Consider the following 25615-nt stretch of genomic DNA (forward strand, 5'->3'; position numbering starts at 1 on the left):
TCACAATAGTTTCATTGCAGTTGGATGAATAATAATTGAGTGCATATCACACACACACACACACACACACACACACACACACACACACACACACACACACAAATAACAGATCACTGCAAGATGTTGCAAAGTCACATTGTGTTTTATTTATTTATTTTTTTTTTTTTTTAAGGCCAATTGTGTGAAGGTCACTGACTAGAGGTCAGTGTTGATCTTAGTTCAGAAAATGTGCCTAGTTCACAAATTTACTATGTTGTGGAACACTTAACTCAGGTTAGCTGAACAAGCATCACTGTTGATGTAAATTAACATGAGAGAAACTTGGCAACACCACTAATTCAGCTATCAATGAGATTATTGTGCTTTGACTGCAGATATTAATCATATTATTGAATGTTTTGTGTTGTAAAGATGGAAGAAAATAAGCAGATCAAACTTCTCAAATTTCTTGAAGGACCTTTTCCACGACCAAAAGACATTTTAATGGTCAATTAGTCATAAAATAAATGTAAAGAAACAGTATAATTCTCAGCACTTAAGGCACTTGAACAAAGAACATTGCTTATGACAGTGGTCCAGAACACTAGGATAACAAGAAGTGGCGACAGTATGGTTTCAAAATGTAATATTGTCATGATTACCTTTATCATAGACATGGAGAGTACATCATTTGGCAACTGATAATTCGTGGTGACATGACATTGGTCTTAGGTGGCATGGTGAACACAAACTTTAGACAACGTGATGTCATACTAGGATTTCAGAAGTTTGCTGAGTATGACATTAATATACATACTGCAGAACATTGGCCATGGTTTTCTGTGAGGACAAGTTAATACTTCATATGTTTCACACCACTGTTATTCAGCACTAAAGAAACATGTATCACAGAAAGCAGCAGAGGTATACATTCGCATTGTCTGCTTAAGCAGAGTTGTTATCAAACTGATTATTGGTTTGACCACTACAGTGGTTTACTGGATGTAGTCTTTTTGGGAGTTGGTATACCCTCACCTCTCTCAGACCTTTGAACATATGTACCCAGCTATTTATATTTGGAGCACATTACAATTAGCGTTTTGCACGTTAACAAACACTGCTAGAGGCGGGAGGGGGGGGGGCGGTGGGAGGGGGGGGGGGGGGGAGAAGGCTTGACCTAGATTCGAACTGCTGGCCCTTAGCACTGTAGTTAAGCATGCAACAGCATATTTGTCGACATACAACTTTATTTCATTCTTAGGTGGTATACATGACCTTGCCAATTGACACTACAACACGTCAGAAGTTACCATACCTGTTTCAGCAAACATTCATCAGTTAAAAGTTGGATGCAAATTGAGTAGCTACTGCTGTGTAAAAGACATGCAGTCGTTATTAGCTACTGTTAAACTCCAGGTACTTAACTGTTCACTGCTAATAGTTCTCATTTCTTTTCCTTAATCTGCTGTTGTCTATAAAATGCCCCCAACACGTTGGAGCCTAACAGGTTGCCAGTCCAATTAATACCCGGATCCTGAGGAAGTTTGCGACAATTTACAATTTTTTAATAAATTTACTAATCCACTTACCTCTTTAGGCAGTATATCAACTTAACTTCCATCCTTCCTCTTTATGAATATGTATACATTCAGCACAAATAAATTATACAGGGATTTGTAGGTATTATTCTAAAGAGACTGTTTTTCTGTATTTTTATTTTTTTCCAAAATGAACAAAATTTTTGTAAGTCGTACGGAATAGTAGGCTATTGATTTGAAATAGCTTGTCAGCAGGAAACACTAAATGCTTCATTTATTGGTAAAGTGTTCTATTGCGAAATGGTTTTTTTTCTCATTTTTACAAATTGGAGAACTTCACACGGGTATGAAAGCTTTCGAACCACCACGAAACACAAAGGCCTGTGTTACATGGCCTACAGTAATATCTGATCTCTTTGCCCACTACCTTTCCTGCAGCTTTCCCTTGTTTCCAATAGACGTTGCATCTTCTAGCTGGGTTTGTTTTCTTTTTTCTTCGTGGCAGTTTCTCAGGAAAATGACATACTATGAGTCTGTTTGCACTTGCAACTCCAGATGCTGAATGTGTGTCTTTATTTAGTTCTGCTCCTCCTTTTTTGAACCAATTGCTTTGCTAATTTACAGATATCTGCTAATGCACACTTCTCTGATATTTTGATGTTGTGAATAATCTTGGAATTCACAACTGCCCTCATAAAAATATGGAAGAAAATCTTTTTCCACCATTTTACAGACTTTCATTGGACGGCATAGTAACTCATCACCTGGTCTCCTCTGTCAACACCTGTTTTAGACAAGTTGCAGTCTAGTACAACATCTGGCTTTACTACCTCAACATATCCACTCCTGGATTTTACACTGACATGCGAAGCACTCATATTATGCTGTGTTGACAACATGTGTATATCACGTTTGTCTTCCCATTTCAAGCAGAAAATATGTGCTTTGTGATAAAATCTCATTTCTCCTTTCTTTAGTTTTTGATTTGTTAGGTCTCTAGGCAAATCTATCCTGTTCTTCATTGCAGTTACAACTCCCAATATATTTCTTTCCCACAGTTCTTCAAGGCTGCAGGACTTGTATAAAATCTGTCCTTGTATAACACATGTCCTTTTCCCAATCAAGAGGAACATAGCCTCAGCAGCAGGGATTAGACAGAATTGTCAACATTTCCTTTTCCTCCAGTATAAACTTCAGCATTGCACATGTAACCTGTTTGAGCATCACTTACAACATACAGTTTTATCCCATATTACTCTGGTTTGTCTTTCATATAAACACGGAATCCAATTCTTCCTCGAAAAGGACATATTGCTTCATCCACAGTCAGATTTCTTGATGGATAAAAGACTTTTCTGCATCTTTCTGTTAAAAAAGTTCCAAACAGTTCTTATTTTATGCAGAGGGTTGTGGCCTGGTTCTTGTTGAGGTATCCATAGCGCATTATTGTTCACATGCAGCATCCTGCATATGGCAAAAAAAAAAGTCTTGTGACATTAGCTGAGAAGCAAATGATGAAGCAAGCACAGGGTCTTCAGATCAATAATCCTTAAGTTTAGGTTTCTTTACAACACACACATGCAAAACGATTGCAAAAAATTGATATACTTCATGTATCCTCACTGCTATCCATTTCTTCCATAATGATTTTGGTTTGATTCTGCTTGATGGCAAAGTTCAGAAATAGTATCAGTAGCATGTAGCTATATTTGTCTCTGACTTTACTTTTAGAAACATGCTGTGATCAAAAAATTGCAACAGATAGTCTAGTTCTGTTGATAATGTATAGACAGGAACCTGAATTCCACTTGTTTCTTTAAACAGAGATAATTCAGGGAGTGCATCAAAATGACACCGTTCATTATGAAGGGCAGACTGTTGAACTGAATGACAAGCCTGACTAATAGAAGCTTGTGCATTAGCTTTTTCATACTCACTTCCATTGTTCCTATCAGCAGCATAGGTTTCGCTCTCCAGCTCTTGTGAGGCATCGCCATCTTCTGAAAAATCGCCGATGCCATCCAAAATATTGTCAAGTTCTGAGCCATTTTTCAAGAGTTCTTCAATCTCTAAGTTTGACAAGTGTTGTCTCAGCCATATTCACTATTTATATGTTTTTACACACGGGAAGGATGCACACCATAACACAACATGGCAGCCAACATAGAACAAAACAACCTTCAATAATATTCCGTGCGCAATTCACATATCACTGGTACCATTCATGAGACACTGGCATGCACTAGCCATCAACAATGCACTTATGACAAGCCAAACAATTAGTCTTGCCACTTAAAAATGTAAAACATGCAGTTAAATCACAAATAAATAAGTCGGAAGAGAAGAATGTATGACATACGTCCTTTGGTTTTATGGTTAAAACATAGTGAACGTATGTAATACGTCCGTCGACTCTAGTGTGTTAAATTTTCCAAATCAATTACAAATAATCTCCAAGAATTCTTATGGAAGCAGTTGTTATCTGTACTCATTACTTTCTCCAGTGATATTCTCCTTAACTTAACTTTACAGAACAAAAATAAATAAACTAAAATAAATTCAATTCAAACTTCAGCGTTTTGGAAGTGTTAACAAAAGTTTCTTTATTATTTACTCCATTTCTGCTTGTACTTGTATTACGTGATACCTATTCTTTTCTAGTGTGGCTAGATTGTGAACTGACAACTGGAGCTGAACTTGACTTAACCCAAAAAGTTTTGTTAGTCAAAGTTGGTCCTAGTTCAGTACAAGATAAACTGAGATTAGTATTTATACAACACAGGTTTCAAGAGTTAGCTTGATCTGAGTTCATTTTTTGTGCTAACATAATATCAACTACTTATACAATTAGTACTTAGTATATGGTAGTGCACTGCATCCAGAATTTGTATTTGTAATTTCACAATATCGAATATTAATGAAGACTCAGTTTTATCACTGGTTGTGCTGTAAGAGTGAGGCAGATTTTGATCTGCCATGTTCGAGGGAGCATTTTGCTATAGGCTTGACCTTACTATGAGAGCTATTCAGAAAGTAGGGAATGTTTCCATCTGATGCTGCTAGGCGCTCGCTGATGCGTATATTTTGGTATGTGGCACCCATCTGTGACAGTGGGAATGTCTCTGCATGTCTAATTTTTTCGATATTCGAATTTGAAATGTGTGCTGCAATAGAAAATCCCGCCAGTTGTGAGGTGCGGTCTGTGATACGGTTTTTGTTGGCAAAAAACCTAAAACCTACAGAAATTTATCATGAACTGTCCAGAGTGTATGGAAACGACGTGATGAGTGAATGTCACATCCAGCAATGGTGAATTCGGTTTAAAAATAGCCGAATCAACATTCGTGATGAAGAGAAGAGTGGATGCCTGAGCATTGCGACTGATGATCTTATCGCTAAAGCTGATGAAATGATTCCTGAAAACCGTTGCTTCACAATAACGGAGCTTTCGCTTTCTTTTCCACAAGTTTCACGGACTCTGTTGTTTGAAATTGTCACTCAATGCTAGGCTACCACAAATTTTGTGCACGATGATTGCCAAAAATGCTTACAGAGCACCATAAAGAAAAGTGAATGGGGGCAACATTGACATTTCTGGAGGCCTACCACAAACATGGTGATTCATTACCGGATTAATGCGTAACCAGTGATGAGATTTGGGTGAAACACATCAGTTGCGAGACAAAATTACAATCCATAGAGTGGGGGCACACAGGGTCCCCCCCCCCCCCCCCTCCCCAAACCCAGAAAATGTTTGCAAACTTCGTCAGCAAACTTTGATGGCGAGAATGTTTTGGGATAGGCAAGGTGTGCTTCTTATTGATTTTCTCGAAAGTGGGGCAACCATAAATTCTGCCCGGTACTGTCAAACTTTGCACAGCCTTAGAAGAGCAGTTGAAAACAAACACCGAGGAAAGCTGACATCCAAAATTTTGTTTTTGCACGACAATGCTCGACCTCACGCGGCAAACTGCTTGAAAGATCTCCTTAATTCATTCAAATGGGAAATTTTCCCTCATCTGCCCTACAACCCCAATCTTGCTCCAGGCAACTTCCGCTTGTTTCCCAAGATGAAGAACTGGCTTGCAATGGAGCGCTTTGATGATGACGTAGAACTCCAGGCGGGCGTGACTCATTGGCTGAAGTCTCAGCAGCAGTAATTTACGACGAAGGTATTTCAAACCTTGTCCACTGCTGTGATAAGTGCCTCAGTGTGTTTGGTGACTATGTGGAAAAGTAGTATGTCAGTTGCTCTTTCAGATGTATATAATAAAATTCATTTCTTGTACTTAGTTTTTTTTAATGCCAAAACGTTCCCTACTTTCTGAATAGCTCTCGTATGTTTCTTCCAGACCAGCATTTTTCCAAATGCCAAAGTAAAAATTTATAGATATACAAATTATTGTCAATTCTATGATGAAGTGTATTATGTAACTTTTCTTGTATTTCCTTGAAGCATGAATCATATGAATTCATATATGTGTAAAGCAGTAAATACCAAACTTATATGCTTGCAACCATAAGTGATCTAATGCACTTAAGGAATAATTCCTCATTGCAGTTATTTATGAGATAAAGTTTATTTTTATACTTTTGCATTGCACTACAGAAGTTTTTGTCATTTTTACTTTAACAGTGAGAATGTGCTGAAAAGTAACGTCTCTGAATCTTTTATGCAAAAACTCTTAAAACTTTATTAACGTTCTACGTATTTGCCCTTCATATGTACATATTTATTTCTCAGCATGGTATATGGCAACAAACACATTTCTCCCACTGTTATTAAAGTGAAATCCTATAAGGCATTCCTTGAGTTTTGGAAGCAGATGAAAATGGGATCGAACCAAGTCAGGACTGTGCGGAGGGTGGAGGATAGCAGGTGACAGTGAACCCAAAGTGTCTAATTGTTGTATGTGTCACAGTACTCATGTGTGGTCTGGCATTCTCATGCTGAAGGAGAGTATGCTCCATGTGTGGACAAACTCTTTGGATTTAAAACTCAGTTGCAGCACGCTGTTCCTCACCCTCTGACATAGTTACATTGCACACCACCATGTTACGTGCTACAATTCAGAGCCCACTAGTGGCAGAGGACCGAAAATATGTAGACATGAAAAATAAAGAAGTAAAATGTTGATAGCTTCTGTTTTATTTGAAAAGCTATAAGTGTTTTCACAAAAAAAAAAATTAGAGGCATTGCTTAATCAGCACATCCTTGTATATCTTAATCATTGCACATTTATTGTTCTGCCTATAACTGAATGCAAGAGAGTAATTCTGATTTAACTTTAGCATGAAAACACTCAAGAAATTTGGCATCCTCTCATATTTGAAATCTATTCAGCATATGAATCTGGAAGATAGCTCTTCCAGGAAGTCTCTATATTCCTTACAAGATGTTATTCTAATGGGTGTCAGGGCATGTGATGCCCTAGGGAACTCTGTAGCTGATACAAATTTTGATCAATTTTATTGTATCTTTAATGAAAGTACACGTATTTGGGTATTTGTGTGTGCTGATTTTTTAAAATGACTGAAATTGTCAAATTGGTTCATATTTTGGTAGTTATTAATCATAGGAGTGATTTACCCTGCCATATAGATAAGTTTTAATGAGTACAAACACCACTGTCATACGAGGGTAGTAAAGATACACCGTATGCCAGAGGAACAGAAGAGTTTTGGCGAGGAAGTTGGCAACACTGGTGAAAACTTTGAACTGTTAGCTTTCTCCTCGCGGTCGTTTGGCAGTTGAACGTTGCTTCTGTTTGGAGTAGGTAGTGTTCAAAATGGCTGCGCCGATTCAGAATCCCGCCAAATGCGAAGTGCGCTCCTTCATACATTTTCTTCATGCAAAAGGTCAGCGACCAGTGGATATTCACAAATAAATTGTTTCTGTTTATGAGAACATTATGAATTGACAAAATGTAATGAAATGGTGTCGTCATTTCTCTGAAGGTAGGACTGATGTTCATGACGAACAAAGAACAGGTCCGCCACTGTGACTGTTCAGATGTGTGTGAAATCTTATTGGACTTAACTGCTAAGGTCATCAGTCCCTAAGCTTACACACTACTTATCCTAAATTATCCTTAGGACAAACACACACACACAATCCCGAGGGAGGGCTCTAACCTCCGCCGGGACCAGCCGCTCAGTCCATGACTGCAGTGCCCTAGACCGCTCGGCTAATCCCGCGTGGCGGCCATCTGTGATCTTTGATGCTCTTCTTCGGAGAATGGAGGAAGCAATTCGTGCAAATAGACGTCTCACATTGAAAGAATTGCATCAGATCATACAGGACGTGTCAATGACAACTCTTTATGATGTTGTGACTGTCAAGTTAGGGTACAGGAAACTGTGTGCGCGCTGGGTTCCAAAACTGTTAACGGAAGAACACAAAAAGAAAAGGATGGGCTTTGCACTCAACTTCCTCACACGCTATGCTGAAGCAGGTGATGAGTTCCTTGATCACATTGTGACAGGTGACGAGACATGGGTTTATCACCATACACGTGAATCCAAGCAACAATCAATGCAATGGCGCCATTCGAATTCACCTAAAGCCAAGAAATGCAAAACGTCGATTTCAGCGAAGAAAATCATGGCTTCTGTTTTTTGGGACAGACAAGGCATTCTTCTGTTGGAATTTATGCCTCCTGAACGACAATTAATGCTGCTGCATATTGCCAGACTTTGAAATGTCTTCGAAGGGCAATTCAAAACAAACACAGGGGAATGCTGACAAGTGGAGTCCACTTGCTTCATGACAATGCTCGGCCTCACACAGTGCTCAAAGCACTACTCAAACAATTCAAATGGGATGTATTGGACCATCTGCCATTCAGCCCGGACCTTGCGCCCACCGACTTCCATGTCTTCCGTTACCTGAAGTCAGATCTTGGTGGAAAATCATTCCACGATGATGAAGGGATCAAAGATGAAGTTGAAATGTGGTTTCGACAACAGGCGACAACCTTCTATGACTGTGGAATACAAAAGCTTGTGCACCGACTTAACAAATGTTTGGATAACGGGGGTGATTATGTTAAAAAATAACAAATAATCCAGTTAGTAAGATATAACTGACGTTTTCTAAATAAATGTTCTATTTAAGGACTGCGAGCCATTGTATCTTTACTTTTCAAAATGCCCTCTTACATTATTGGCCCGTCTGTCACATCCTCCCCAACATGCAGTATCCCTCACAACTGAACAAGAGAAATTGGCAAGTACAGATGGGTTTCAGCTGACATTCACTGTATTTTTCATTTACTTCACCAAAATTCATTGGGTTGAAGTCAGAATTAGAACAGAGAAAATGCATTTTAGTGACATTTTACATCCCATTTTTGATAAAATTATCATCATATTTTGCACCTATCCTCCTGCATTTAGAGCACTGTTACTGCCAAGGGAATTTTCTGGCACTAACTTGATTGAAGCACATGGTTCTTTTTATTTTCCCTCCAAAATTGTCTCAAAATGTCTGTCTTTCATCAGATTTTGTGTAAAAGCAGTCAAATCGTCTGCCTTCTGTGGTATAGCTTGTGTGAATAACCGCATCAGATGTGACTGCCTCATTGTCGGAAATCCTGCACATCAATATTGGTGACATCAGCAGCTATTTCAATAACAATACTGTTTGGGTCATCCTGTCTGAACATAAGCACATTGGAACTACACAAATATTTTGTTCCAACTATCCACTCATCCCTTTTCTACTTCCCCTTTACCAACTTCCTCTGGTCATCTTTCTATTTCCCTGCTATCTTTCCACTCTCTTGCCTTAATGAAAGGACTGTCTCTACCAAATTGAATGTTTCTCCATGTAAACTCATCATTCAGACTAAGCTCCTAGTGCTGTAGTGTTGGATGAAGGAGTTCTTTCAGCAATTGGAGCAAGTACTTAGTAAAATCAAACACGGGACAGGCAGTAATCCAAGGAGACTTCAGTGCTGAAATTGGAAATGCTGTCCAAGGAATGCACTTACAATCTGTGTTTGCATCTTATGGTCTAGGTCAGATCTGACCAGAAATTGCTCCGCAAGCAAGAGTGTTCCACCCACTGGCAAGTGGAGCTGATGGGTGAGGAGGAAGAGGAAAATGAAGGCTGCAGCTGGACACTGCTAGAGCAAATCAGTCAACTTGTCAGACACTAGGTTTTACAAACTCTTTAAAAGTCAGTAAGGCTGAAGGATCTGTCAAGAAGAGGAAAACTAATACTGGCATCAGATAAGACTAGCTAAGAACTGATATCATCTTTGATCCTGTCTAAGATGCTCACAGGTCTCTAAGTGATGTCATTTTAATATAAATGTAAATACAAAATGAAGTTACGTTTCCGTTTGCGGCAGTGTCTGGCAGTTGGTTGAGGCTTGAAAGTAATAGGAAATATGCACCTTAGTCACTTTGTTACAACAGGTTTTAACATAGAGAGTAAGTATTGATTGCAGCACACAAGTCAGTTAAAGTGTGCATCACGTTGGAAGGCAACCCCCATGGGGGGGGGGGGGGGGGGAGGGGGGGGGAAGAGACAGAGAGAGAGAGAGAGAGAGAGAGAGAGAGAGAGAGAGAGAGAGAGAGAGAGAGAGAGAGAGAGAGAATAGGGATGAGTAGAGAGGATTAGGTTTGCGTACGTTTGGTGGCAAAGGAGGAAGACATCTTCTCCATTGTCAAAATGTAGAATGTGTTGTTGTGGACAATGATTAAGTTTATTTGGTAACAGCACGTCATATCACACATTCTAATTTATGAGAAAAATAACAAATGTTATAACAGAGTTCATTCAATTTTCAGTTTGCCAACCATCTACTTGAGAAAACTGTATTTCATATCTTCACAGTGCTTCCTTCACTGATCAGCTATAGAGCCAGACATTTTCTGCTGACACTGTCAAGAGATGCAGAACAACGGACACTGTTGCATTTACATCTGAAAACCTTCAACCAACACATTATTGTGAAGATGTGAAGTATTGCTTTTGTCATTTGTAATTTTGGTGTGATTCAGACTTTATTACAAGTAAAATAATAAGATACAGTTGCTGTATTACAAGCTGTTTCTCTTTGAGAAATATGTCCAAAATTACGGAAATGCCACTTCTATGAAGGACATGTCTGAAAACTTCTTAGCATACAAATCCACAATCAGGAATACTACCATATTCTCATATACCATTTATGCAGTTAATATTTTGACAAAAAGTGACAGAAAAAAAATTAAAAAATTGATTGTAAATGTATTGTGATAGGTTCAAGGCTATGTCCAACTTTAGGCCCCTCTCAGATTCCTGTTCTTGAACCTTTACTGTGGGTTACATGCAGACCACCACATAGTCTGTGCCTGTGTCCAAAGTAATTCAGTCAGTTCACACTGGCAGTAGTATATTGGTAAATGCATGATTGTGTGAGCATCCTCGTACACAGATAAGTCAAATCAGTAATCTTCTTTGCTCATCCACTCTTCTTAATACCTCCTCAATTTTCACTCTAATTATCCAGCTTGTTCTTATCATCCTCTATTGTGTACACATCTCAAAAACCTCCAGCCTTGCTCTGTCTTTCTTCCTCAATGTCCACATTTCAGCTCCATACAGGAGGACACTCCGAAGAAAACATTGTATTAGTCTTTTCATCAAATCTTTGTCCGTATTGCTGCAGAACACCCCCCTGCCCCTGCACCCATAACACTTCTTTTATCATTGCTATCCCGGTCTATATCTGTGTTGCCCTTCAGATTGGTTTTTTATCCTGCTTTGTAGGTATTTAAATCTTTGCATCTTCTAATATTTTTCCATTTGGCATTATCTTTACCCTTTTATTTCCTCCAAGAGCATTTACTTTCCGTTTTCTTTGTATTGATTTTCATTCCATAAATCTTTCCTTAAGTTTCAATGATATGCAGTAATTTTCTGTATTAATTTTTCATCTGGTTTTAGATGGGCCATGTCATCTCCAAACCTCAAGCACTATATTCTTCTTCTGCCAAATTGTACCACCTTTTCACCCAGTGGACAGTGGCAAAACTTTTTCTAAGTAGAGATTGAGAAGGGTAGGAGACAGATGACAGACTTGTTTTACACCTTTTCCTAGTTCTAACCATTTGGTTCCTTCTCCATCCACTTTCATGGACACTTTTTGATTGAAATATAGTAAGTGTACATATAGGTTGTTTGGTTTACCAGTCCACTGTCTTTTCCCTCATTATGACTGCAAGCTTATATCAAAGGCTTTTCCCCAATTTATAAAATGCATATAAAGGTTCATCCATTTTCAATAAACCTCTCTTCCAAAATTCACACGAGTCCTATAGTATCTCTTGTGCCTGTATTCCATCCAATACCAAAGTGCTCCTCAGCCAGATTCTGCTCCATTATCTTTTCCATTCTTTTATTAATGACTCTGGAGTCTTAACTTTTGCTACGTGTGAATGAGTGTTATAGGGTCGTTCCTATGCTAACTCCATTTCTTGATTCCTTCTTTCTTTGGTAGTTGAATCATTGCTGTTGACAGAAACTCCTCTGGCCTTCACCACTGTCATATACTTTGTCACATAATGTCAATATTTCTCTTTCTCCTTCTTTACATTACTGCTTTCTCATTTGCCATATAATAATATCAGCTTTCATGGCATTTTCCTTGTAACAGCTCAATAACAAATGGCATTGAACTGCAGAGAAAAGTATGATAAGAGTCATTCAGTGAACTACTTTGTGAAAGTGACAGCATTTATTTCACAATTAGTAGTCAGTCATGTCATAGTCATACTTTAGATTACCAGTTCTGTCACTTATTTTCAGTTGGCTTTACTACAATTATTCTGGTTGACTCAAATTTCAGTAAGGCACAACAACTAATGAACAACCTTCTTTCTTTACTTTGCACATTTTCCTTGGTAATGTGGCTCATGTTGCAGTTATACCACTTTGCTCCATTAAAAGTTATGTTCCATTGTTATTTATAATGTGCCACTGTTAAAATTGCATATAAGCAATGCCTTGCGTTGATGTAGCACTACCTTTCAAGCCAATTGTCTCATACATCATTTTCACAAGTTTATGTGATGTTTGATACCGTGTCTAAACATCTGCGTCAAAACCAACCAGCTCTTGCAATCTGGTTGCTTTGAAAGCTAATTCTAGTGCTTTCATTTTCAGTTTGCTGTACAGTTGTTCCACATGGTTGTGCTGCCTGTTCTTGTGTCTCCAAAATGTCACCAAAAGTAGTCCTGCCTTCAGATTCACAGTTGAAAAAATTATGAAAAAATAGACAATCTCTCTCACATGCTCATGGAGTACTTCATATTTACTACCTGACACATTTATTTACAGATTCCATTAGAAGACCTACACGTGCATATTTACAGCTATATCTCTCTTCTTATGAGACAGCCACAGCTGTATAAATCAATTTTGTAAAATGAAGAAATGGTACAACAGCTGCTTAATCAACAATCTTTTATTTTATACATGACCCGTTTCAGAAAACTTAAAGTTCCATCATTTGATGTGTTGCATGACAACGGGAGGGGATTCTCAAGTCTGATAGGTCAGATAAGGAACTGCATAGCTAAAATTTCCAAAATGAAGTAAAATAAATTAAAATAGAGAATAGGATGATATTTACAAATAAAATCACTTAACCATCTGAGATCATCCTCATCCCATTGTTGTCACAGAACCCAGTAGGATAAAAGAGACCTAGAAAAACTTGAAAAAATGGACATCATGCCGGGACACCAAAAGTAACCAGTATCCCAAAAATGTAAAATGCAATAAAAAGGGGAAATCACATATTGTGTGGAATTACTTACAGGAATTCCATAAAAATCGTTCTTCTGTGCTGCGCAGCTAAACAAGAAAAGCATACCACCTTAGTGGCCTCCTCCAGGTACTTCTTTAAAAACTCATACTTGAAATAAGACATAAAAATATTTACTAAAATGCAAGCTATTGGGGAACTTATGACCAGACTTTGTTGCTGCCTGTACACTTTGTCACCAAATTTAAAATAATTAAAACCCAGGACCAAAGTTAAAACATTAACAACCTTCTTGATCTCATCTAATGGCCTGCCACTAAATCTGCTGAGATTTATTCTTGTTGTTGTTGTTGTCTTTAGTCCTGAGACTGGTTTGATGCAGCTCTCCATGCTACTCTATCCTGTGCAAGCTTCTTCATCTCCCAGTACTTACTGCAACCTAAATCCTTCTGAATCTGCTTAGTGTATTCATCTCTTGGTCTCCCTCTACGATTTTTACCCTCCACGCTGCCCACCAATGCTAAATTTATGATCCCTTGATGCCTCAGAACATGTCCTACCAACCGGTCCCTTCTTCTTGTCAAGTTGTGCCACAAACTCCTCTTCTCACCAATTCTATTCAATACCTCCTCATTTGTTATGTGATCTACCCATCTAATCTTCCGCATTCTTCTGTAGCACCACATTTCGAAAGCTTCTATTCCCTTCTTGTCTAAACTATTTATCATCCATGTTTCACTTCCATACATGGCTACACTCCATACAAATACTTTCAGAAATGACTTCCTGACACTTAAATCTATACTCAATGTTAACAAATTTTTCTTCTTCAGAAACGCTTTCCTTGCCATTGCCAGTCTACATTTTATATCCTCTCTACTTCGACCATCACCAGTTATTTTGCTCCCCAAATAGCAAAACTCATTTACTACTTTAAGCGTCTCATTTCCTCATCTAATTCCCTCAGCATCACCCGATTTAATTCGAATACACTCCATTATCCTCGTTTTGCTTTTGTTAATGTTCATCTTATATCCTCCTTTCAAGACACTGTCCATTCCGTTCAACTGCTCTTGCAAGTCCTTTGCTGTCTCTGACAGAATTACAATGTCATCGGCGAACCTCAACGTTTTTATTTCTTCTCCATGGATTTTAATACCTACTCCGAATTTTTCTTTTGTTTCCTTTACTGCTTGCTCAATATACAGATTGAATAACATTGTGGATAGGCTACAACCCTGTCTCACTCCCTTCCCAACTGCTGCTTCCCTTTCATGCCCCTCGACTCTTATAACTGCCATCTGGTTTCTGTACAAATTGTAAATAGCCTTTCACTCCCTGTATTTTACCCCTGCCACCTTTAGAATTTGAAAGAGAGTATTACAGTAAACATTGTCAAAAGCTTTTTTAAGCCGTAGGGTCAGTGTTGCCTCACGTGTTCCAACATTTCTCCGGAATCCAAACCGATCTTCGCTGAGGTCGGCTTCTACCAGTTTTTCCATTCGCCTTTAAAGAATTCGCGTTAGTATTTTGCAGCTGTGACTTATTAAACTGGTGGTTCAGTAATTTTCACATCTGTTAACACCTGCTTTCTTTGGGATTGGAATTATTATATTCTTCTTGAAGTCTGAGGGAATTTTGCCTGTCTCATACATCTTGCTCACCAGATGGTAGAGTTTTGTCAGGACTGGCTCTCCCAAGGCTGTCAGTAGTTCCAATGGAATGTTGTCTACTCCCGGGGCCTTGTTTCAACTCAGGTATTTCAGTGCTGTGTCATACTCTTCACGCAGTATCGTATCTCCCATTTCATCTTCATCTACATCCTCTTCCATTTCCATAATATTGTCCTCAAGTACATCGCCCTTGTATAGACCCTCTATATACCCCTTCCACCTTTCTGCTTTCCCTTCTTTGCTTAGAACTGGGTTTCCATCTGAGCTCTTGATATTCATACAAGTGGTTCTCTTTTCTCCAAAGGTCTCTTTAATTTTCCTGTAGGCAGTATCTATCTTACCCCTAGTGAGATACCGAGCGAGGTGGCGCGGTGGTTAGACACTGGACTCGCATTCGGGAGGACAACGATTCAATCCCGCGTCCGGCCATCCTGATTTAGGTTTTCCGTGATTTCCCTAAATCGCTCCAGGCAAATGCCGGGATGGTTCCTTTCAAAGGGCACGGCCGACTTCCTTCCCCGTCCGTCCCTAATCCGATGAGACCGATGACCTCGCCGTCTGGTCTCCTTCCCCGAAACAACCAACCAACCTAGTGAGATAAGCCTCTACATCCTTACATTTGTCCTCTAGCCATCCCTGCTTAGCCATTTTGCACTTCCTGTCGATCTCATTTTTCAGACGTTTGTATTCCTTTTTGCCTGCTTCATTTAGTATGTTTTTATATTTTCCCCTTTCATCAATTAAATTCAATATTTCTTCTGTTACCCAAGGATTTCGACTAGCCCTCATCTTTTTATGTACTTGATCCTCTGCTGCCTTCACTACTTCATCCCTCAGAGCTACCCATTCTTCTTCTACTGTATTTCTTTCCCCCATTCCTGTCAATTGTTCCCTTATGCTCTCCCTGAAACTCTGTAAAACCTCTGGTTTAGTCAGTTTATCCAGGTCCCATCTCCTTAAATTCCCACCTTTTTGCAGTTTCTTCAGTTTTAATCTACAGTTCATAACCAATAGATTGTGGTCAGAGTCCACATCTGCCCCTGGAAATGTCTTACAATTTAAAACCTGGTTCCTAAATCTCTGTCTTACCATTATATAATCTATCTGATACCTTCTAGTATCTCCAGGATTCTTCCATGTATACAACCTTCTTTTATGAGTCTTGAACCAAGTGTTAGCTATGATTAAGTTATGCTCTGTGCAAAATTCTACCAGGCGGCTTCCTTTTTCATTTCTCTCCCCCAATTCATATTCACCCACTATGTTTCCCTCTCTCCCTTTTCCTACTCTCTAATTCCAATCGCCCATGACTATAAAATTTTCGTCTCCCTTCACTACCTGAATAATTTCTTTTATCTCATCATACATTTCATCAATTTCTTCATCATCTGCAGAGCTAGTTTGCATATAAACTTGTACTACTGTAGTAGGCATGGGCTTTGTGTCTATCTTGGCCACAATAATGCGTTCACTATGCTGTTTGTAGTAGCTTACCCGCACTCCTACTTTTTTATTCATTATTAAACCTACTCCTTCATTACCCCTGTTTGATTTTGTATTTATAACCCTGTATTCACCTGACCAAAAGTCTTGTTCCTCCTGCCACCGAACTTCACTAATTCCCACTATATCTAACTTAAACCTATCCATTTCCTTTTTTAAATTTTCTGACCTACATGCCCGATTAAGGGATCTGACATTCCACGCTCCAATCCGTAGAGACCGCCAATTTTCTTTCTCCTGATAACGACGTCCTCTTGAGTAGTCCACGCCCGGAGATCCGAATGGGGGACTATTTTACCTCTGGAATATTTTACCCAAGAGGACGCTATCATCACTTAACCATACAGTACAGCTGCATGCCCTCGGGAAAAATGATAGCTGTAGTTTCCCCTTGCTTTCAGCCGTTCGCAGTACCAGCACAGCAAGGCCGTTCTGGTTAGTGTTACAAGATCAGTTCAGTCAATCATCCAGACTCTTGCCCCTGCAACTACTGAAAAGGCTGCTGCCCCTCTTCAGGAACCATACGTTTGTCTGGCCTCTCAACAGATACCCCTCCGTTGTGGTTGCACCTACGGTACGGCCATCTGTATAGCTGAGGCACGCAAGCCTCCCCACCAACGGCAAGGTCCATGGTTCATGGGGGTAGAGATTTATTCTTAAGAACTATAATTAAATCTTCCCTATTTTCCTTTTTCTTTGATCATTCTAGACTCCCTGAGATAAAAATGTTCTTTAAGCAACGCTGCAACCACGTGTAATGGGTACCTGGGGCCAGTGATTGATAAATTGAACTAAAAAGTAGTAGTGAAGTGTGAGGATTGTGGAAAGAATGACTCTGAATCCAGTGGAGAAAAAGAACATGTTTTATAAGAATGGATATGCATCAGAGAGGGCTGGAAAGAACCTGATGTCAGCCAACACAGCTCCAGCATTTTTCATACTAAAAAATTTGATCAGTTGGTTAAGGAACAGTGAATCTTCAAAAAGGATCCTTTCTGCTATCCTGGAGTGTATCATATTGAGTGTTGGTTGTGTAAGAGTAAATACATTGGACAGACAGGCCAGAACTTTTATATGAGATTTAAAGAACATAAAGACCTAGACAGTTACAGATCAGATTTGATAATGCATTTGATTGATAACCAGTATCAGCTGTAGCAGGTTAGCGATAACTTGTCTATACATTGCAGAGAAAGGATACTCAATATCCTGCAAGAAATTGAAGTCTCAAGGAAGTTGTCATTCCCATCTTCTTGATACAATTAATGAACACACTGGCCTGTAGCATAAAAATATATTAGTTTTATTCAAGCACGTCAAAGTGTGCATATAATGACACATTTTTACTGTTTTATGTACAGGTTCTCTTCCCTCTTAATGTTGTGATGGTTCTGTCTCCTTTCAACTGTTACTTCCAGTATCAGTTCATCAATTACGTTTGTGCTTCTTACTGTGCTTGCACTATGGGTTATGTGTGGCCTCAGCATTCGAGACTGGTTTTACTATTACATAGTTTCCTGTTCCCTCTCCCCTCCCCTCCCCCACTGCATTGTGAATTTACACATATAGTAAAATTGTCCCCCCCCCCCCCCCCCCCCAATGAACCATGCACCTTGCCGTTGGTGGGGAGGCTTGCGTGCCTCAGTGATATAGATAGCCTTACCTTAGGTGCAACCACAATGGAGGCGAATCTGTTAAGAGGCCAGACAAATGTGTGGTTACTGAAGAGGGGCAGCAGCCTTTCCAGTAGCTGCAGGGGCAACAGTCTGGATGATTGACTGATCTGGCCTGGTAACACTAACCAAACTGGCCTTGCTGTGCTGGTACTGCGAACGGCTGAAAGCAAGGGGAAACTACAGTTATCATTTTTCCCGAGGGCATGCAGCTTTACTGTATGGTTAGATGATGATGGCGTCCTCTTGGGTAAAATATTCCAGAGGTAAAATAGTCCCCCATTCAGATCTCTGGGTGGGGACTACTCAGGAGGACGTTGCTATCAGGAGAAAGAAAACTGGCGTTCTACAGATCAGAGCGTGGAATGTCAGATCCCTTAATCGGGCAGGTAGGTTAGAAAATTTAAAAAGGGAAATGGATAGGTTAAAGTTAGATATAGTGGGAATTAGTGAGGTTCGGTGGCAGGAGGAACAAGACTTCTGGTCAGGTGACTACAGGATTATAAATACAAAATCAAATAGGGGTAATGCAGGAGTAGGTTTAATAATGAATAGGAAAATAGGAATGCGGGTAAGCTACTACAAACAGCATAGTTAATGCATTATTGTGGCCAAGATAGATACGAAGCCCACGCCCACCACTGTAGTACAAGTTTACATGCCAACTAGCTCCGCAGATGATGAAGAAATTGATGAAATGTATGATGAGATAAAAGAAATTATTCAGATAGTGAAGGGGGACAAAAATTTAATAGTCATGGGTGGCTAGAACTCGATAGTAGGAAAAAGAAGAGAAGGAAACGTAGTAGGTGAATATGGAATGGGTGTAAGGAATGAAAGAGGAAGCCGCCTGGTAGAATTTTGCACAGACCATAACTTAATCATAGCTAACACTTGGTTCAAGAATCATAAAAGAAGGTTGTATACATGGAAGAAACCTGGAGATACTGGAAGGTCTCAGATAGATTATATAATGGTAAGACAGAGATTCAGGAACCAGGTTTTAAATTGTAAGACATTTCCAGAAGCAGATGTGGACTCTGACCCCAATCTATTGGCTATGAACTGTAGACTAAAACTGAAGAAACTGCAAAAAATGTGGGCATTTGAGAAGATGGGACCTGGATAAACTGAAAAAAAAAAAACCAGAGGTTGTAGAGAGCTTCAGGGGGAGCATTAGGGGACGATTGACAAGAATGGGGTAAAGAAATACAGTAGAAGAAGAATGGGTTGCTTTTAGGAATGAAACAGTGTAGGCAGCAGAGGATCAAGTAGATTAAAAGACGAGGGGTAGTCGAAATCCTTGGGTAACAGAAGAAATACTGAATTTAATTGATGAAAGGAAAAAATATAAAAATTCAGTAAAAGAAGCAGGCAAAAAGGAATACAAAGTCTCAAAAATGAGATCGACAGGAAGTGCAAAATGGCTAAGCAGGGATGGCTAGAGGAAAAATGTAAGGATGTAGAGGAGCATATCACTAGGGGTAAGATAGATATTGCCTACAGGAAAATTAAAAGAGACCTTTGGAGAAAAGAGAAACGCTTGCATGAATATCAAGAGCTCAGATGGAAACCCAGTTCTAAGAAAAGAAGGGAAAGCAGAAAGGTGGAAGGAGTATATATAGGGTTTATACAAGGGTGATGTTCTTGAGGATAATATTATAGAAATGGAAGAGAATGTAGATGAAGATGAAATAGGAGATATGATACTGCGTGAAGAGTTTGACAGAGCACTGAAAGACCTGAGTCAAAACAAGGCCCCGGGAGTAGACAACATTCCATTAGAACTACTGACAGCCTTGGGAGAGCCAGGCCTAACAAAACTGTAGCATCTAGTGAGCATGATGTATCAGACAGGCAAAATACCCTCAGACTTCAAGAAGAATATAATAATTCCAATCCCAAATAAAGCAGGTGTTGAAAGATGTGAAAATTACCGAACTATCAGTTTAATAAGCCATGGCTGCAAAATACTAACACGAATTTTTTACAGACGAATGGAGAAACTGTAGAAGCCGACCTCAGGGAAGATCAGTTTGGATTCCGTAGAAATGTTGGAACACATGAGGCAATACTGACCCAAAAACTTATCTTAGAAAATAGATTAAGGAAAGACAAATCTACATTTCTAGCATTTGTAGACTTAGAAAAAGCTTTTGACAATGTTGACTAGAATACTCTCTTTCAAATTCTAAAGGTGGCAGGGGTAAAATACAGGGAGTGAAAGGCTATTCACAATTTGTACAGAAACCAGTCGGCAGTTATAAGAGTCGAGGGGGCATGAAAGGGAAGCAGCAGTTAGGAAGGGAGTGAGACAGGGTTGTAGCCTATCCCCAATGTTATTCAATCTGTATATTGAGCAAGCAGTAAAGGAAACAAAAGAAAAATTTGGAGTTGGTATTAAAATCCATGGAGAAGAAATAAAAACTTTGAGGTTCGCAGATGACATTGTAATTCTGCCAGCTGATGAGTTTGTAATTCTGTCAGAGACAGCAAAGGACTTGCAAGAGCATTTGAATGGAATGGACAGTGTCTTGAAAGGTGTATGTGAGATGAACATCAGCATAAGCAGAACGAGGATAATGGAATGTAGTTGAATTAAATCGGGTGATGCTGCGGGTATTAGATTAGGAAATGAGACGCTTAAAGTAGTAAATGAGTTTTGCTATTTGGGGAGCGAAATAACTGGTGATGGTCGAAGTAGAGAGGATATAAAATGTAGACTGGCAATGGTAAGGAAAGCGTTTCTGAAGAAGAGAAATTTGTTAACATCGAGTATAGATTTAGGTGTCAGGAAGTTGTTTCTGAAAGTATTCGTATGGAGTGTAGCCATGTATGGAAGTGAAACATGGACGATAAATAGTCTGGACAAGAAGAGAATAGAAGCTTTCATAATTTGGTGCTACAGAAGAATGCTGAAGATTAGATGGGTAGATCACATAACTAATGAGGAGGTATTGAGTAGAATTGGAGAGAAGAGAAATTTGTGGCACAACTTGACTAGAAGTAGGGATTGGTTGGTAGGGCATATTCTGAGACATCAAGGTATCACCAATTTAGTATTGGAGTTCAGCATGGAGGGTAAAAATCGTAGAGGGAGACCAAGAGATGAATACAGTAAACAGATTCAGAAGGATGTAGGTACTGGGAGATGAAGAACCTTGCACAGGATAGAGTAGCATGGAGAGCTGCATCAAACCAGTCTCTGGACTGAAGAGCAAACAACAGTTCCCTGTTTGTGTACCCACTCATGCAGCACGTTTTTTATAGAGTTTATATAAGTAATTCCATGCAGTATGTGATTCCTCTACCCCCCCTCCCCCCTTTTTTTCACATTATCAATATTCTGGCAACTTGTGGTATCCGCTCATGATGTCCGTTTTTTCAGATTTTTCTGGGTCCCTTTCATCATTTTGACACGGAACCTTATTTTCCATGTCAAAACTGGGGTGAGAATGACCTCAGATGATTAAGTGATTTTATTTGTAAGTAATATACTGTTCTCTCTTAATTTGGTGTAGAAACTTTAGCCACATAGTTCCTTATGTGACCTATCAGACTTGAAGATACAGTCCAATTGTCATGTAACACAATATTTTCATTATTACAGTTTACACCAGATGATAGAACTTAAATAAGTGTTCCAAAACTGCTTGTGTATATAATAAAAGATTGTTGATTAAGCAACTGTTGTGCTGTTTCTTCATTTTAGAAAAGACACTACCACCACAAAATATCACTGAGAATTAGACTTTAATGAATAATTTAGTCAAATTGCAAATGAAATTTTAACATTCCTGAAATATGACAACAATATGGTCTGGAAGACTGCCATTACGACGGTGTGGCTTAACTCACAGCTAATAGTTAGGAACTAAAATAAATCTTATTTGCTGTTGGCAATTAATCCTTAATTCAAGAGATATGGTATGAATATTTTCATACACTCTCTCCAAGGTCAGTTCTGGTGAAATTTTTCTATATCCTCCCCTACCCTCCTTAAGTAGCCAATTCTATGATGTTTTGTTGTCAGCTGTGTTATTGCCTTCTTTGTTTGTTGTTGACATGTGTTATTGACATATGTTGTGGTCTCCTAGACTGCACCTTGTGAACTATATACCTGTTTTCTCCAGTTTAGTACAGAATATGCTTGCATAAATGCGTTAGTTTTAATGATCCTAAGTTTGATGGAATTGTTTGTCAGTGGATGGACGAATATGTTGGTAATATAGATCAAGAAAGAGCCAGAAGAGATGGCGATCTTGCCACTGCTCAGTTTCTTGAATAAAATACTTAAAGTGCTCATTAAAATCAAATGTGTTCTCTGTGGTGATAAAGAAAATTGTGGATCCCTGCATTGAATATCACTTTTGCAGACTTTCTTTTTGTAGCTATTGAGGGTAGTTTTTATGTGCACGTTTACACCCTAGAATTGAGTTTTATATGAAAATATACTTGCTACAGAGATACTATATTTCTTCAGAATGTAAAATTCAGTTGTCTAACAGTTCACTTGTGTGTGTTATTTTAAAAAAACAACACAAAATGTGTGATATTCCAGGGTTAATTTATCACAATAAGATCAAGAAGTAGTATTCAAACAACACTTAAGTAATTGTAAAACTAAATGTTATTTAACTTAAATTCAAAATTTCAAATGATTTGTACCTTAAATATTGGTTTAAACACAGGTATCCCAGAGACCTTGTCTTGTAGTAAACATTACAGTGAAGTCAGCTTGTGAGTTAAGGGTTAATTGAGGTGTTGCGCAAAATGGTGGAAAACTTGACCGCCTTCCAACGTTATGAAAACTTTGGATGAGCTGGAATTACTCAAGAACTGACATATCTCCTTTGGTATCTGAAACCATGCTATTTGCAGTTTTTTCTACAGCTTTTGAAGAGCACATGGTGTGTAAATTACAAAGGCTGCACATGGGTTGAAGTGTTCTAATAAATATTCACTCTGGATGGACAATTTCCAGGTGCAAACTAACAGTTATGTGTAAAAGCTTTTGTACTGAATTCTGTAATGACTTTTATGAATTGTTGTATTACAGGTTTGATAACATCTTAGGTCGTGAAACAATACATACTCTGGAGTTTTTAACATCGGAAATCACTTCAATTTTCACACATCCTACAATGGTTGATCGAATTGCTGCAATGCTAAATTATTTCCTTTGTCATCTGGTTGGACCAAAGAAGAAAAATTTTAAGGTAAAACATATAACATTATTAATAGTGGTACATTTAAGCCCCAGAGTTGTTTTTTGCAGTCGTGCCATAAGATTCAGGGGCTTATTCTGTGAAAATACTCCTATAATATTTTTCTTATAGTGAAAAGCCATTAGAATTTAATGGGTAGTTTCATAAACTTAAACAGAACTACATGCATGAGTAATTGTTAAACAAAGATCAATGATATAAGCAGAAAAATACCTTTTATTGGTTTTGTGCTAACCTTCATAATTGTGGTAAAACAATAACTCAGCTTATACATTCCAGAAACAGTGTATTCTTCAGACCATTGTTAGACATGATGGTGTGTGACTGGGAGAAGGATTTTGACTGAGGCCTGTGGAAATACAAGCTAGCAATGCTTGCAGCAAGAAGCGGAATGCCAATAACTGCAATTAACACACATTTCATTACTAAACACAGACATACAAATGTGAGTGCACAGTACAATTTTTCCCATTGAACTGTGCAAGTCAAAGACATTATTCCTCAAGAGGCTAAACATGTTGCATTGCCAGAGAGTCTTGTTTTCTGATGTTTTACAAATCTGCACCACCAAAGCATTGACAGAAGGAGGTCGCTGAAGGTTGCAGTTGCTAATGTCATCTTTGTATAGTTGCGCATGACCAGCTGTGCTGTGGATGGCTGCAATGCAGAACTGTTTCTCAGAAAGAAGAAGAAACATAGTGCTGGTGTTCCTCTCCCCTTCTTAGTACAGGTGATAATGGATAGAGTGAGGGGAGGGGGGGGGGGGCAGATGTCAGTGGGGACAATTGTAGGAGTATTGTTGATTGGCTTTAAGATTATCAAGCTGTGATGCAGAGTGCTCAGCTGTGGAGGTGATGGGAGAGGATATGTGATTTTATTTGTCTGTGTCTGTGTGCTCGCTGGCAGCAGTCGTTTCCAAGGAACCATGATCATTAGGAAACGATCGGGTGATAGCTGTGACGCTATTGCTATAAGTTCAGTGCCATTGGATAGTTTGTAGCACTGCATGAACTGTCTAGAAATAAAACCATTCTCAACATGTCGTTCCTCACACTATCCTTCAAACCACAATGAAATCCTCTATCAGTTTCATGTTTGTCATTTGGCTGGAATAGTTGCACATCAAGGCTCATCTTGAACACATTGTCAGTATTCTCAGTGTTTGGTGTTCTAACCTGCTGTGGAGTGACTTGAATGTTGTCGTCAGTCCAAGCAGTCGCTAAGACAGCTGTGGTGGTTATACCTCATAAAATCCATATGGTTTTGAGGTGATGCATTGAATGTGACTGGCTCCCATGTAGTAAAATGTTGAAAGTGTTGTCTCCCCATTTCCAGTACCTGATGTGGGCCAGAATACTGTGGCTGCACTGCTAGTCTTGTTGTATCACCCCATAACATGATGTACTATCAGTCTGCTGAAGCCTTGTGCATGAAATTTCTTGGTGAGCCATGGGGCTGGGGGCCAGTATTCTTAGTTGTGTAATGTGTTGTTTCATTCACTGGACTCGAGCTAGTAGTTCTGTAGTCATCAGTGGTTTTACCAGCAAGATGAAATCTGCTAGTAGATTGAGTGGCTCATCATATAAAATCTTTACCAAAGAGGAACTTGGTCTTCTTTAAACGCGGAATGCTTGCCTAAAAGAACCTAGGGTAACAAATGTGTTTACTGGCCCCCATGACACACAAATGCTTTCTGAATGTTTGATGCCAAATTTCCACCAAGCCATTGTTCTGTGGATGGTAGACTGTGTTGCAGTAATGCTGGATGCCGCAAAGGTTACATACTTTGGAGAATACTGCAAACTCAAATTGACAGCCTTGGTCAGTAGTGATGGATGCTGGGCAGCGGAAACACTCTTTCCACAACTGTACAAAAGCCTTTACTTTGAATCCTCCATTATGTCTGAAAAGTGTGGGGATGGAAAAATGGACAAGAATGTTAGAAGAGGACAGTGAAGGGAACAAAAAAGTACTTTACACCATGGTAAGAAATAAGAGGAACGACAGAAGCGAGCGCCTGAGGATCATGGATAATAATGGAAGAGTTGTGGAGGAAATGCATGAGCTCAAAAAGATTTGGAAGGAGTACTTTGAAGATCTGTTGAATGCCGCCAAGCGGGTAACTAACAGCGATGGAGAGCCTAAGGCAGCAGATGATTATAATAGTGGGGAAATTGATGATCTAACTTGGAATGAAGTGGAAGAAGCCATAAAGAGGATGAAAGGGGGCAAGGCACCAGGTTGGGATGAAGTAACAGT

The 25615-nt window shown here is 39.1% G+C and overlaps 1 protein-coding gene across 1 annotated transcript in view; it reads left to right on the plus strand.

The window, feature by feature from the left end:
• Positions 1 to 25615, plus strand: part of LOC126473725 (ubiquitin conjugation factor E4 A) — a 117027-nt gene that overhangs the window by 49459 nt on the left and 41953 nt on the right. Inside the window, exon 7 of the mRNA XM_050100973.1 lies at positions 23188 to 23347. Coding sequence (XP_049956930.1) covers positions 23188 to 23347 — 160 coding nt within the window. The remainder of the gene's footprint in view (positions 1 to 23187; positions 23348 to 25615) is intronic.

The sequence above is a fragment of the Schistocerca serialis genome, chromosome 1 (assembly GCF_023864345.2).
Source record: "Schistocerca serialis cubense isolate TAMUIC-IGC-003099 chromosome 1, iqSchSeri2.2, whole genome shotgun sequence".
In the NCBI taxonomy this organism is placed as follows: Eukaryota; Metazoa; Arthropoda; class Insecta; order Orthoptera; family Acrididae; genus Schistocerca; species Schistocerca serialis.